The sequence below is a fragment of the Quercus suber genome, unplaced genomic scaffold (assembly GCF_002906115.3).
Source record: "Quercus suber isolate HL8 unplaced genomic scaffold, Cork oak 2.0 scaffold_24, whole genome shotgun sequence".
Classification (NCBI taxonomy): domain Eukaryota; kingdom Viridiplantae; phylum Streptophyta; class Magnoliopsida; order Fagales; family Fagaceae; genus Quercus; species Quercus suber.
The window spans coordinates 1,368,896-1,384,508 of record NW_027069489.1 but is presented as its reverse complement, the minus strand read 5'-3'; the positions used below and the strand labels follow the sequence as shown (position 1 = coordinate 1,384,508).

The following is a 15,613-nucleotide window of genomic DNA, read 5'->3' as shown; positions in this document are numbered from 1 at the left end:
TCTTCCATTGTATTGTGATTGGGTTTTTGCTTATTTGGTGTTGTTACTCTTTACAAAATCAACATGAAGAATCCAAGGAAGGAGGTGAATGCANTTTTTTTTTTTTTAAAGCAAGTTGTCATTATATTTTAAACTTTCGAACACGTAATTTTTTCCCCGAAGGCTTTGTCTGAAAGCCACGGGAAATTAATGTTTTTGCTTTGAATAGAACTAATAATAATATGCTCGTGAAGTTTCAAAGCATAATTGTGGCGGCTTTGTACTTTTCTTCATGTTCTCTTATCCCGCTTTTATGGAAAAACTTCTCTCAGTTAATTTCTTTGTCAATATTTGAATGCTGATCCCTACCTGGATTGGAAAATAGCAATGACTTTACTTCATTTGGTCAATCAAAAACCATATATGTACTTAAAAATGGACAAAATTGGCCTTTGTCATTTTCAGGCAAATTAAATAGCTTTATACCCAATTTCCCAAACAAATTAGGGAAATGCCCATCTTTTAAAACTCGATTTATGATAAATCAAGTTTAAAAAAAAAAAAAATCTGAAACTTTATAGTGACGTTTTAAAGAGCCTATAGTGATGTTTTTTAACTCGACTTCAACGAAATCAAGTTATAGGCAATTTTTTTTTACCTATAACTCAATTTCATTGAAGTCGAGTTACAAAATGCTACGAGAGGTCCTTAAAACGCTATTATAGGGCCTAACTCAATTTATCATAAATCAAGTTTTAAAAGATTGGCATTTTCCTAATTAATTTGGGAAAGGAGATATAAAGCTATTTAATTTGCCCGAAAAGGGTAAAGGGCAATTTTGTCCCTTAAAAATTTTTCAATATAATTTCGTTCCTTTACTTTAAATCGTGTGCTATATATATATATATATATATGATATATCATTACTTCCTACTTTTCAACTTCAAAATTTGTTGTCAACACCTAACTCCCGCAAAGATGTGACAATATTATTGATAATATGTATAAATAAATTCAATCGAGTTTCTTATCTAACTGGAATTATTGACTTGGACAACCTTGGTTATTACTACTTATGATAATGAATTATTACTAATGTTTACTATTATTACAATTCTATTATTAATTTATTACAACTATAATGGTATGTATATCTAAGACTTAGGGTTTTTTGAATATACATCACTGTAAGTTTTTTTTAAAAAACCTTCTCATTTCTCTGTGTGTGTGTGTGTGTGTGTTAAAAATACTTAGTATTCTCAAAAGAAAAAATAGTAGGTTAATCCCATATTGAAAAATGAGTATGGGTTTAAGAGGTTTAAAACTTGTACTATGTATCTAAGAGTTAGATCCTTTTGGATATATACCACTGTAAGTTTCTTTAAAAAAAATTCTCCCCTCTTCCCGTGTGTGTGTGTTAAAAATACTTAGTATTTTTTTTTATTTATAAAAAGGTATGTATATAAAGATTTACAAGGGCATCATTGGCTCCATATTGTGTTTATGTTTGGACAAAGAATTTGAAATATTATTAGAAGTCTTAAAATTAAAAGACTTTAATTAATTTTAAAAAATTCTTAGAGTTTTGAAAATGAAATGATTTAATTGATGGGATTTTTAAACCTATCAGCGGTTTATTTAGATAAATACATCTAAAATTCATAATAGAATATATTGTTAATAGTTTTTTTTATTGTGGTTATATCTGACTTGTGCCCTCAGATACTCACAATATATCGTAGTCAAAAATAGTATAGAGTAAGCTGTCAAAAATAGCTAATGGACTCTCTGATACTTAAGTTAGTATTAAAGAAGAGAGAAATAACTCTGCTTTTTTGCATACATACTTTCAATTAATGTAATATATATGATATCTATATAGAGAGTACTAATGACGTCAAACTCTAAGATATCTGCATAATATGATTGTAGTCTAATACCCAAAAGTGTAAAATGCAAAAAACTTTCTCAAACTTATTAGATTTAAAATTTTGAACTAAAACTCATCCCACATTTGAAATTTTCTAAAGTTGTTGTAGAGGACTAGAGGCAATGACATCCCCCCCCCCCCCCCTTCTCTTATTAAGACATATTTAAATCATGTTAGGAACATATGTTAATATAGAATTGACTAACCTTTTGACAAAATGCATCTTACTTGTAATTGGATAGATTTAGGATGTGTTTAATGCTTCAAAAAACAAGAGTTCAAATCCAAGTGTTAAAACCATGCAAGTTTGTCCAAGAAACAAGTGAAGAAGTGCTGGATTTTAAAATTCGACAGCTATCTCAACAAATAGCATCTATCGAGGTTTAAAAGACAGTTTAGCCCGATGCTTANTGGTGGTTTGGGCTTCAAAGAGATTGAGAAGTTTAATGACTCATTATTGGCTAAACAGGTGTGGCGTATGATTAACAACCCAAATTCTCTTTGTCACAAGGTGTTCAAAGCAAGATTCTTCCCGGATTGCTCAATTCTAGATGCCAAAGACTCTGCCATTGGGTCATACGCTTGGAAGAGTATCCTAGGAGCTAGAGATGTGATCCGTAGGGGTATGGTGTGGAGGTTAGGGAATGGGAAAAATGTTAGAATAAAAGAAGACAAATGGCTTCCGACCAAAACCAATAGAGCTGTCATTTCACCCCTTACCTCAATTCAGGCCGATACAAGGGTGGGTTCTTTTATCAATAATGAACTAGGAATGTGGAAAACTAATGTGGTAGAGAGACTTTTTCTCCCCCATGAAGCCTCTGTGATATTGGGGATACCTTTGAGTTTGTGAATGCCTCCTGATGACATTACATGGGGTTTAACACCTAATGGTATTTTTTCTACTAAAAGTGCCTACAAGATGTTGGTAGCCTTGGATAATAGTGGTGAGGCAGGTAGCTCTTCCCCTGATCCCCAGTTGAAATTTTGGAGAAGTTTATGGTCACTGAGGGTGCCGGACAAAGTGAAACATTTTGCTTGGCGTGCATGTAATAATGCCCTCCCTACCATGGTTAACCTTCAACACAGACATATCAGCTCATCCGACTGCTATGAGCAATGCACAACCGAACCCGAGGACACTCTGCATGCATTGTGGGCGTGCAACAAGCTAGAAGAAGTCTGGCACACTCTGTCTTGGACTCTTCCTGCTGCTCATGCCCCCCCAACATCCTTTAACGCTTTATTGGATTGTTTTTTTCAGGTGAAGGACGATTACAGAAAGGAGATCTTTATCATGACAGCATGGACAATCTGGAACCGCCGAAACGCCTTGAAATTTGGGCACCCAACGATACCGGTGACCAACATCATCACAAGAGCTGCTTCTCTTCTTTAAGAGTTCATCGCAATCCAAGAAGTTCCAAACAAGCCACCACCTGTTACGGTATCGTCTCAATGGCTTCCTCCAGAGGCCCCATACTACAAAGCCAACTTCGACGCAGCAGTCTTCAAAGAAAGCTCCTGAGCTGGAATTGGCGTGATCATCCGAGACATCAGGGGCGAAGCAATTGGTGCTCTCTCAGCCCCAACACACATCTCTACCTCTGTAGCAGCAATGGAAGTGCTTGCTTGTCGAAGGGCGGTCCTCTTCGCCAAAGAAATTGGGCTCAGGCAAGTCATCTTCGAAGGTGATTCTGCAGTGGTCATCCAGGCTATCATTCATGGCATCTCAACGTCAGCAGAGTATGGAAATATCATAGATGATATCAGGAGTCTAGCTACTGATTTTGATTTTTGTCATTTCAATCATGTTAAACGCAACTGTAATGTAGTTGCTGATGCTCTCGCCAAGAAGGCCAAAACTCTTTCAGACCTTGTTGTTGGCTTGAGGATGTTTCAGGGACATTGCTCCTCCCCTTTTATTTGATGCTCCTTATAATAGTTTTCTTCCCTGGTCCTCTTGGTCCGGGTTCTAAAAAAAAAAAAAAAAAAAAAAAAACTTCTCTTATTAAAACAAGGCAAATGGAACCACTAGTATTGCATAATAAACGAAAAGACGTAAAGAAAACTAGCTTGAATACAAGGACAATGGTTACTTAATTTATAAATATATATGGCTAATTTCTTTAAATGGACTTGGTTTTGATCATGGTGCTCTTTCCTTGGTGGGGCCTGAGGGGAACTGCTCCTTTTGAAGATGTTGAAGGAAGTTGCGGTGAAATCCAGACTTCATTAGGACAGTAATAGCTTTCCAGCTACTCTTTTTCTCTGCCAAATAATAACAATAATAATAATAATAAAAACGCACAAACACAAAAAATCTTTTACATATAGTTGTTTGTTTCACTAAAATCTTTCATTTATGAACAAAAAAAAATGAAAATGCTAGAGATATAAATTTTTCGATGGGTTGATCCCACGTTGAAAAATGAGTATGAATAAAAGAGGTTTAAAGTCTGTGCTGTATATCCAAAAGTTAGGCAATTTTGGATATACACTACTGTAAGTTTATTTAAAAAACCTTCTCCTCTCTCCCCGTGTACGTGTTAAAAATACTTAATATTCTCAAAAGAAAAAATAGTAGGTTAATCTCACATTGAAATATAAGTGTGAGTAAAAAATGTTTAAAGTCTGTGCTGTGTATCTAATAATTAGGCCCTTTATATTCTCAAAAGAAAAAATAGTAGGTTAATCTCACATTGAAATATGAGTGTGAGTAAAAAATGTTTAAAGTCTGTGCTGTGTATCTAATAGTTAGGCCTTTTAGATATACATCACTGTAAGTTTCTTTGAAAAACATTCTACCCTCTCCCGGTGTTGTGTGGGTGTGTTAAATATTTAGTATTCTCAAAGAAAAAATAGTAGGTTAATCCCACATTGAAAAATGAGTGTGAGTAAAAGATGTTTTAAAGCTTGTGCTGTTTTTTAGAAAACCTTCTCCCCTCTTCCCGTGTGTGTGTGTAAAAATACTTAGTATTTTCAATAAAAAAAATATATATATATATATATATACATATATATAGAGAGAGAAGAGAGAGAGAGAGAGAGAGAGAGAGAGAGAGAGAGAGAGAGAGTTGTATCTTTACATTTAAGCTTAATGCAAATATTCACTCAATCTAATAGAATTCAACCTTTTTTTTTTTTTCTGGTCTTTTTTTAAAAATTCAGTAGAAAAGCAAGCATGCGACTAGTTATAAACCCATAATTGCATAATCAAAATCTTTATATAGCCTATACACGGTTTTTTTTTTTTTTTTTTCGATAATAACTAACTTCTCCTATTAAAACAAGGCAAATGGAACCACTAGTATTGCATAATAAACGAAAAGACGAAAAGAAAACTAGCTTGGAATACAAGGACAATGGTTTACTTAATTTATAAATATATGTGGCTAATTTCTTTAAATGGACTTGGTTTTGATCATGGTGCTATTTCCTTGGTGGGGCCTGGGGGGAACTGCTCCTTTCGAAGATGTTGAAGGAATTTGCGGTGGAAATCCAGATTTCATTTGGACAGTAATAGCTCTCCAGCTACTCTTTTTCTCTGCCAAATAATAATAATAATAATAATAATAACAACGCACAAACACAAAAATCTTTTACATATAGTTGTTTATCAACAAAAAAAATGAAAATGCTAGAGATCTAAATTTTTTTACAAAGTACTAATATAGCAAGTAGTCATTAGTAAATAAAAATTATATTGGTGGTGGCTCCAAATGAAAACAAGTAAGGAGTTAATTATAACAACAGTTTGTAAATATATTATAAAATAGATTGTGGTTGTAACATTACTCAAAAAAATTTAAAATAAAGAAATAAGCGACTCACTGATTCATAGGACAACGTTGTCTGCAACTGTTAATATTGCAGAGGAGAGAAACAAAAACAGGGGAAAGTAGATTATCAGAATTGTAATAGATGCCTTGAGCTTCATTTTTGTCTTCTAGGGAGTAAGTTACACTTCCTTAATAAATACTCTAAGAAGAGGTAAGCTATACCTATGAGTTCCAAGACAAGTACATGGAAGTCAAGACAAGTATTTTTGTCGAAAACCTTTAATTAAACAAAACTTTCGGAGGGTTTTCTTTTAAATATTCCACACCTGACAAGAGCAAGAGGATGAAAGATCACATCCTTATGACGATAATAACATCAGGAGACCTACTAGTCGTAATAAATTTAATTTTAAATAACTATTTTAGTGATTTTATAATTAAGTTGCCTAATCATTGTTGCGATGAAGATATGAACTTTTGGATTTTGTAGTTGTTCCCGCCATCCCCATCTACATGTCACATATGTTTATTACAAAAGTAGTTCTATACATTAGGGGTTTGTTTGGATTGAACTTATTGTTACTGAAACTGAAAATTGAAAACTGAAAACTGAAAACACTGTAGCAAAATAATTTTTCAATGTGTAAATAGTACTGTGGGACCCATTTTTAATATTTTTTATTACATAAACAGTACGTAAACAATAATAAACAGTGCGTGAACAGTAATTTTTGTCTCCTGAACAGTGATTTTACTGTTCACGCGCAAAAAAAAAAAAAAAAAAAAGAAAAAAATCTGAAAACGCAGCTGTGAAAACGCCGGATTCAGCTGAATCCAAACGCTCTCTAGGTAAGTTAGCGTATATTTTAATTTCTTTATATTCTATGTTCTCTGCACAATTCATACCATTTGCAACCAACCAGATAGACGACTATAGACTTTTGGCGAATAAGATGATGCTCACATGGTGAACAAGATCAACATAATTCAACTTAGGGCTGTACACAGGTCGGGTTGGCTTAGCTTTGGAGCTGACCCGTATTCGACCCGATTGAGTTGGGTGGCTTAGAATTGGACCTGTACTCAACCAATAATAAGGTTTGGACCTAGCATTTTGGGTCATCAGTTGGGTAGGTCCAAATTGTCAGTTGGCAGGTTTGGGCTACTGATTGGGCAACAAAATGAATCAAAAAAATTATTAATAAAATGAATCAAACAAATAATCAATAAAATAAAAATCAGATAAACAAAATAAAAATGTATTAGGGTTTCAATTTTTTAAAGTTTGGATTTCAAGTTTTTCATTTAATGTTTCGAGTTTGATAAGTGATAACTCAAATCTATGACTAAATAAATCAAATCAATAACTATAAATCTTTTATTTTTAAGTGATTTGAACAAATGATAATAAACTCATATCTCAAAATAGAGAAAAAGAAAAAAAGAGATATGAGAAAGGAAGAAAATACACTGAGACTCAACTCATTTTGACCGGGGTGAAAAGAAAGTGAGGTAGCATCATGGTGATGAAAAAGGCAGCTGGAGAGGAGTGTTAACACATTTTGACCGAGGTGGAAAGAAAGTGAGGTAGCATCATGCTGACGACAAAGGCGGCTAGAGCGGAGAGTGGAGACTAGAGAGAGCTTGAAAATTAAAAAGTGAAAACTAAAGAGAGGGAGAGAGAGATATCCGAATTTTTTTATGGACAAGGATTTCCTCCAAACAGGTTTGGAGGAATTCCTTCAAACAGGGGCAGGTGTCACTTAAAAGGAGAGACACCTCAGCTAGAGTCATGTGCAACGCACATGACCCATTTACCTGTGGAGGAGCTGTTAACCCTAACAGCGTTAGCTCTTTCTTCTCAAAACACACACACACAGCCACTTTCTTCTCCAACACACCCACACAGCCTCACGCCTCTCTCTCACAGCCTCAACCTCTGTTTTCTGAGCAACCTCAACCGTGAAAGCTCAATCTCAGACCGGCATCTCAACTTGAGGTTCTGACCGGCAAGAGCTTGTGAGGCGGAATGGACGGCGGCCACATGCAGCAGCCGCCGCTCTCACCGGACCAACTGGACAGCCCTCCTCTTCATCTGCTTCCCCCGTCGCTGCTTCCCTCGTCGCTGGATGGCGACCCACCCACTGCACATGCCGTTCCTCCGCCAATTCCGCCCCATCCCTTCTCTCAATCCGTTAACAGCCTTCTCTCTCTTTGCCATTCCCATCCCCCACCCATCTCTTCGCCGCCAAGGACCACCGATCCTACCACCCATCTTTTCAAGGCTCCAATTTTTTCCAGGTTTGTTACCAAATCCCTCTGTATTTGAGTTTATTTTGGTACGCTTTGTGTGATATATATGGATAATTTAACTCTAGTTTTTTCCTGCTGTGATAATTAGATTTATTTTTTTTAATTTTTTAAAAATTGCCATTTTTAATTCTAGTTTTTGCTTGCTGTGATAATTACATGGTGTCTCCTGTTCCTAGATTTTAAATAGTTAGTTTGTTGAACTCACACTGATGGGACAAATGTGTTATCTATTTGTTATTTGCAGAAAATGTGATATAGGGATCCAGGCAATACGCAAGGCAAAAAGAGCATATGAGACTTTAGAAAAGAAACAGAAAGAGAGAACGTATGGGAGTTTAAGGGCATTTGAAAACCTTGGAAAGAAATGGAATTGTAAACGTTAAGAGGGATCAGAAAAAATGGACATGCTTCTAACTGCAGCCAACACTCTAAACTATGAAGAGAAATTGGCTACTGTTCAGACAGACTTACAAAAAGGATGACATTTTCTGTAGAGGACAACATTTGAATTTAACGGTTTGGTCAAGTAGTGATTTTGATTTTGTACTTGTATCCCCCGATGCCAAAAATATTATTTTTGCTGCACTGTTTACATATTTGGTTAGGTTGTAAACGGATAGACTCCGCTAACTTTTGGAAACATAAATTGGGGAAGATATGATTCTTCAGGTTGTATATTGCTAGTCAGCAGCTCCAGAAACTATTATATGTAGCCTTGACCCTGCTAAAGTGAACAGGAACTATGGCACCAGTTTAGTTGGAGAGTTTTGAGAAGCTCTGTTAAATTTGCTGCTTTGTACTTCAGTAAATGATACTGTTATTCTGTGCTGTATGTTCATTCTTTAGTATAAATTTGGATATTGCACATTGGATTTTTTTTTCCCTTCTTAATTTGTATTATTATCCTATGGTGTAAAATGAAATTTAGCATCATTCATAAATTTGGAGTTATCATACTACTGTAATTTTCTCCTGTGTCAGTTTCTCATTTTGAACTCTGCTTGTAGTTCTTGACTCGCTTGTTAACAACTCTAGAATAATGTCCAAAAAATTGCAAAAGACCATGTTTTGGCTTCAAGTATTTCTTTAGCACACTATTTCATTGACTCACTGCGTTGAGTGCTTTTTCATATCAGCAGTGAACATATGTCGACCGTATACCATACACCATTTCTCTTTCACATCAAACATTTCACGCAACCATGGATTATCAGTTAAATCATATGTCTCAAGCATGTCATTCCAAGCAACTATCCATTCATTTTCATCTTCAAAATCATACACACAATGACTAAAATCATTTCGAAATTGGTTTGATGAATTAAATATATGATGTAAACGCTTAGCAGCATTCTGATAAATATGCCACACACATAAACGGTTATTTGATTCAGGAAACACATCTTCTATTGCATTAGCCATTGCAGCAGATTGATTGTAAATATAGTTTTTGGTTGTTTTCCTGACATTGCACTCAAAAAGTTTCAAACAACCACTTGAATGACATTATAGTTTCATCATAAAGTAAAGCTGCACCAAAGACAATTGATTGTTTATGATGATTAATCCCAATAAATGGAGCAAAGGGTCGACCATATGAATTTGTTCGATAAGTGGTGTCAAAACATACAACATCCCCAAAGTGTCCATAATCAACTATAGATCTAGAGTCAGCCCAAAAAATATTTAAAATTTGATTATCATCATCAAGTTGTATAGAATAAAAATAAGATGGATCTTCTAATTGCATCTGTCTAAAGTGATCCATCACAGCACGACCATCTCCTCTCTTTAAAGCCTCCCTCCTCTTGGAATTTACATGATTTTTATAGTCAACATTCAAAAACCCAAGATTTTCATAACCACCAACTTGCATGCTTAACAAATCTATGGTTTGTTTTATTGATACCCCAGATTTTTCTGCATCATCCGCAAAAGCTTGTTGGGCAGGTGTTATTTTCCTATTTGATCTTAACATGTGTTTCATTGGAGAAGAAGCAAACTCATGATTATGTTGTTTGTGAAAAGAAACAACTTCTAACATACCATCCTTTTGAAGTTGACAAGTCATTTGTGCTAAACAACCAATTCGTGAAATTGGGTGATGAAAAGATACCTGTTCACGACGTTTGTCAATAGCTCGTTCACCTTCTTTTGAACAACAAAATGTTCTCCTCTTAATATGTCCAGCACTTCCTCGCCTAACATACTGTTTCCTTACACTGAAGCCCATTCTATGAGCATATTGTTTGTAAAACTCATATGCATTATCGTCACAGTCAAATTTCATTCCAATAATTGGTGCTTTAATTTCCTTATTGTGTTTACTGTGGGTGTTTGGACTGCCATCAATAGGTTTTACTTGAGCTTCTTCCTAAATCCAAAAACCAATAAAAAAAGCAATAGTGTTAAGAATATTCAATATGAAAAAAAAAATATTTAATTTTTTTAATAAACACAGCAAGAAATATTTAGAACTCAAAATCAGCAACAACAACAACAGTCACAATCAACAGAAATTAATAAACCGTAGTTGCTTATAGTCTTATAAACAGTCACAATCAACAACAACAACAACAATATTCAGAACTCAAAATACCTAAACATCCTATTCAACAAAAATTATACTCAAAAACTCCCAAAAAATAAGTAGCATATAAATCCTGGCAACCAACAATAAATACCCATTCAAAACCAACAAAACCATAAGCTTTAAGCTATAGAACTCATCTATGTCCATAATCATAAGGACAAATATTCAAACTTCAAATGTAATGCAATTTGAGAAACCAATTTGAGGAAATAATTATCTTTAAAAAAACAATGTTTTAAAAAAAAAAAAAATCAGACCTGAACAAATTGAGGACCATTGCATTTGTCACTGTTAGGGAGAATGCCGAGACACGATGGAGCGGTAGGAGCGGTGGGAGCAGTGGTCCTTGGCGGCAAATTTATGGGAGCGGCACTAGCTGAGTGAGAAACTGAATGGGGCGGAATCAGCGACGGGGGAAGCAGATGAAGAAGAGGGCAGTCCAGTTGGTCCGGTGAGAGCGGCGGCTGCTGCATGTGGCCGCCGTCCATTCCGCCTCACAAGCTCTTGCCGGTCAGACCTCAAGTTGAGATGCCGGTCTGAGATTGAGCTTTCACGGTTGAGGTTGCTCAGAAAACAGAGGTTGAGGCTGTGAGAGAGAGGCGTGAGGCTGTGTGGGTGTGTTGGAGAAGAAAGTGGCTGTGCGTAGGTGTGTTGGAGAAGAAAGTGGCTGTGCGTGTGTGTTTTGAGAAGAAAGAGCTAACGCTGTTAGGGTTAACAGCTCCTCCACAGGTAAATGGGTCATGTGCGTTGCACATGACTCTAGCTGAGGTGTCTCTCCTTTTAAGTGACACCTGCTCCTGTTTGAAGGAATTCCTCCAAACCTGTTTGGAGGAAATCCTTGTCCNGAAAAAAAAAATCCAATGTGCAATATCCAAATTTATACTAAAGAATGAACATACAGCACAGAATAACAGTATCATTTACTGAAGTACAAAGCAGCAAATTTAACAGAGCTTCTCAAAACTCTCCAACTAAACTGGTGCCATAGTTCCTGTTCACTTTAGCAGGGTCAAGGCTACATATAATAGTTTCTGGAGCTGCTGACTGGCAATATACAACCTTAAGAATCATATCTTCCCCAATTTATGTTTCCAAAAGTTAGCGGAGTCTATCCGTTTACAACCTACCCAAATATGTAAACAGTGCAGCAAAAATAATATTTTTGGCATCGGGGAATACAAGTACAAAATCAAAATCACTACTTGACCAAACCGTTAAATTCAAATGTTGTCCTCTGCAGAAAATGTCATCCTTTTTGTAAGTCTGTCTGAACAGTAGCCAATTTCTCTTCATAGTTTAGAGTGTTGGCTGCAGTTAGAAGCATGTCCATTTTTTCTGATCCCTCTTCACGTTTACAATTCCATTTCTTTCCAAGGTTTTCAAATGCCCTTAAACTCCCATACGTTCTCTCTTTCTGTTTCTTTTCTAAAGTCTCATATGCTCTTTTTGCCTTGCGTATTGCCTGGATCCCTATATCACATTTTCTGCAAATAACAAATAGATAACACATTTGTCCCATCAGTGTGAGTTCAACAAACTAACTATTTAAAATCTAGGAACAGGAGACACCATGTAATTATCACAGCAAGCAAAAACTAGAATTAAAAATGGTAATTTTTAAAAAATTAAAAACAATAAATCTAATTATCACAGCAGGAAAAAACTAGAGTTAAATTATTCATATATATCACACAAAGCGTACCAAAATAAACTCAAATACAGAGGGATTTGGTAACAAACCTGGAAAAAATTGGAGCCTTGAAAAGATGGGTGGTAGGATTGGTGGTCCTTGGCGGCGAAGAGATGGGTGGGGGATGGGAATGGCAAAGAGAGAGAAGGCTGTTAACGGATTGAGAGAAGGGATGGGGCGGAATCGGCAGAGGAACGGCATGTGCAGTGGGTGGGCCGCCGTCCAGCGACGGGGGAAGCAGCGACGGGGGAAGCAGATGAAGAGGAGGGCTGTCCAGTTGGTCCGGTGAGAGCAGCGGCTGCTGCATGTGGCCGCCGTCCATTCCGCCTCACAAGCTCTTGCCGGTCAGACCTCAAGTTGAGATGCCGGTCTGAGATTGAGCTTTCACGGTTGAGGTTGCTCAGAAAACAGAGGTTGAGGCTGTGAGAGAGAGGCGTGAGGCTGTGTGGGTGTGTTGGAGAAGAAAGTGGCCGTGCGTAGGTGTGTTGGAGAAGAAAGTGGCTGTGCGTGTGTGTTTTGAGAAGAAAGAGCTAACGCTGTTAGGGTTAACAGCTCCTCCACAGGTAAATGGGTCATGTGCGTTGCACATGACTCTAGCTGAGGTGTCTCTCCTTTTAAGTGACACCTGCCCCTGTTTGAAGGAATTCCTCCAAACCTGTTTGGAGGAAATCCTTGTCCTTTTTTTATTTTGAGTTTGAGTGGTTGCTTTTAATTTTGCTTGAAAATCTCATACTCTCAACGAGAGTGTAAGACAATTGTATACAATTTGCCTAGAAATTAATGAGCGATGAAAACAAAATTTGAAGATAGGTGGTAGATTTTACCAATGAGAGGAAGACAAGTGGGGAAAAGAATCTTAAACCTTGTCACTTTGCCTGAAAATTGATGAGGGCTGAAAAAAATATAATTTTTGAATATAAGGTGGTGGATTTTCTACCAATGAGGGGAAGACACGTGGGTGGGGGAGGGGAGGGGGAGAAGAAATTTAAAACTGATTTCAGTATGAAGACCCGTATCCAAACGACCAGGCTATTTGGATCTACCCGCTGGGCTTCGGTTTGGTCTGTTTGATCAGGTCCCTGGCCCACTGGACAACCCTAATTCAATTGTTTAGGTGACATTTTGAGTGGAATTATTTAAGGAAGAAAACTATATCTGACTACTAAATCCAGGGTTAATTTGATTGCAATTTAAGCGATTCCCAACCAAAAAAAAAAAAAAATTACATTTAGGGAACTAAAAAATTACATTTTTCCAAATTTGTTGGTTTTAAAAATTAGCTTAGTGGTCAGTTCATCGTTAATTTGATTCGATTGGTCAATCCATTTCGATTTGGAAAACAATACTTATGACGTGTTTGAAAGATGAATTTTTAAGTGGGATTTTACTCATAAGTATAAATTTTGGAAATTCCTAATGGCTGCTTTTGGATATGAGAACTTAAAAAAAGCGAGATATGAATATATATATATATATATATTGTTGGATTCACTTGCCTAGTATGAATCTAACAACAAAAGCTTATTTGAGCTATAGGGATTGCACTGTGGGATAACTAATTTTACTTTTAATAAACAAATTAAAGTCGTTAGCAAGAAAAAGTTGATATCTATGAGAAATTTTTAACATATAGCATCCACTCTATAATGATTGTTTTTATTATTAGGTTAAGATGGTAATCAGTTTTTAGTACAGCTAGGCGAGGTTTTAACTCCAAATCTCTTATTCGATAACATAAACTTTAGCAAGCAAAAATGAAAGAACCCACTCATGAAGGTCGAAGAGCTTGGAAGTCGGCTTATTTTGCTTTTTGTTTTGTTTTTTCAGGCCATATTTGGTAATCGATTGGTTTCGGGTTCCTAGTTTATAAACGGTATATATTTCAATTGAAGAGCTAGCATGCGATGCGCTATAAAACCACAATTGCATAATAAAAATCCTTCTACACGCTTCTTTTCATTTATATGACTAACTCTCTTATTCAAACATGAAACCAGTGTTGCATAAAAGGAGAAGAAAAAAGTTACAAATAAACCTTGGAGTACAGGGACAAGGTATACTTATTTTATTAATCATGTGGCTAATTTCCTTTTAGGAGGAGCCCCTGGCGAAGCTGGTGAAGGTACACGCGGTGGAAGTCCAGCCTTCATTTGGACACTAATTTCTCTCCAGCTACTTTTTTTCTCTGCAAAATAATTATAATAATGTGAACATCTAATGTCCACTACTCTAGTATTCACAATTCTTTCACATCAATGTCCACATTTTTTTTAATGTATAAAATGTGAATATCCAATATTAAAGTGTGGAGAATGTATAACACATTTCATATCCAAGGATGTGAAATAATTTTATTTATTCATTTATTTATAATGCGCTAATTACAAAAACCGAAGAGGTTGAATTTAAACACCGAACGTCTTTGAAAGCTCGGATTTGTGCGAATACACGAGCTTGTTTAGACCCCTATCGGGGACCTTTTTGCGACAAGGGCCGAAAATGCGAGAATGGCCCAAATCTCCCCTTGGGTTCTTTAGAGGTGTTTATTGTGGAGAATCAAGCCCAAAATTCCAAATGTATAATGAACAAAAGGCTAATGGTGATTTGACAAGAGAAAATCAAAATGCTTATAACAAAAGTGCAGAAAACCATAAAAACATAACAGGTCTGAAACTTCAACCCGCAGTCACATAGAATAGGGAATTAAGGGAGGTTGTGAGGAGGAGAGGGAAGGTTCCCCTGTACCCATATTTCCACCCCCAAGCTTTGGAATTGTGAGATTGTTGATTGGCTGAATGGGGTTTGACTCTGAAGTTTTAGGTATATGAATAGAACGTGGCTCAACAAGTCTGAAACTTCGACCTGCAGTCACATAGAAGAGGAAATTGAGGGAGGTCGTGAGGAAAAGGGTGAAGGTTCCCCTATACCCATATTTCCACCCCCAAGCTTCAGAATTGTGAGATTATTGACTGGCTGAATAGGTTTTTGCTCTTAAGTTTCAGGTCTCTAGGTAGAACGTGGTTGGCTTCTTTATGTGCTGAAGAGAGAGTTTTATATAGAGTTTGGGGTGTTACTCTTGATTGGTTTTTGAGTAGTGGAAGAGGCTTTTATCCCCTATGACACTATTTTGGTGTTTTGACTTGGATTGCTTTTGTTTAAGAAAGAGTTTGGTATGCTTTAAGCATGATTTTGGAAATAAAGTGGGTTTTCTTTAATTGGTTGCCTTTGGTCAGAAATTTTAGACCATTGGGAGGGTCACCTAAGTGAGGGCTAGCAGATGGAGTTGGCCAATGGGAGCCAACTATGTTTAAAGGAAAAAAATGGTT

The 15,613-nt window shown here is 36.3% G+C and overlaps 1 protein-coding gene and 1 long non-coding RNA gene across 2 annotated transcripts; both read right to left on the bottom strand.

The window, feature by feature from the left end:
• Nucleotides 1-9,144: 9,144 nt before the first annotated feature.
• Nucleotides 9,145-11,434, bottom strand: LOC112025243 (protein FAR1-RELATED SEQUENCE 7-like). Its single transcript, XM_065766249.1, has 3 exons — nucleotides 10,855-11,434; nucleotides 10,121-10,378; nucleotides 9,145-9,272 (listed from the first exon to the last, which is right to left on the bottom strand). The coding sequence occupies exons 1-3, from the start codon at nucleotides 11,083-11,085 to the stop codon at nucleotides 9,255-9,257; spliced, it is 507 nt and encodes a 168-aa protein (XP_065622321.1). The 5' UTR covers nucleotides 11,086-11,434; the 3' UTR covers nucleotides 9,145-9,254.
• Nucleotides 11,435-11,450: 16 nt separating this feature from the next.
• LOC136064473 (uncharacterized) lies at nucleotides 11,451-12,969 on the bottom strand. The gene is made up of 2 exons (XR_010626083.1): nucleotides 12,338-12,969; nucleotides 11,451-12,081 (listed from the first exon to the last, which is right to left on the bottom strand). It is a non-coding gene; the product is annotated as an uncharacterized LOC136064473 (long non-coding RNA).
• Between the last annotated feature and the right edge of the window lie 2,644 nt (nucleotides 12,970-15,613).

What these genes read in the sequence shown, in the direction of transcription:
- LOC112025243 (XM_065766249.1), bottom strand. Translation starts at nt 11,085, where the DNA reads ATGGACGGCGGCCACATGCAGCAGCCGCCGCTCTCACCGGACCAACTG. An exon ending in ATGGTCCTCAATTTGTTCAG is followed by an intron (nt 10,379 to 10,854) that starts GTCTGATTTTTT and finishes TTTTGGATTTAG; the next exon opens with GAAGAAGCTCAAGTAAAACC.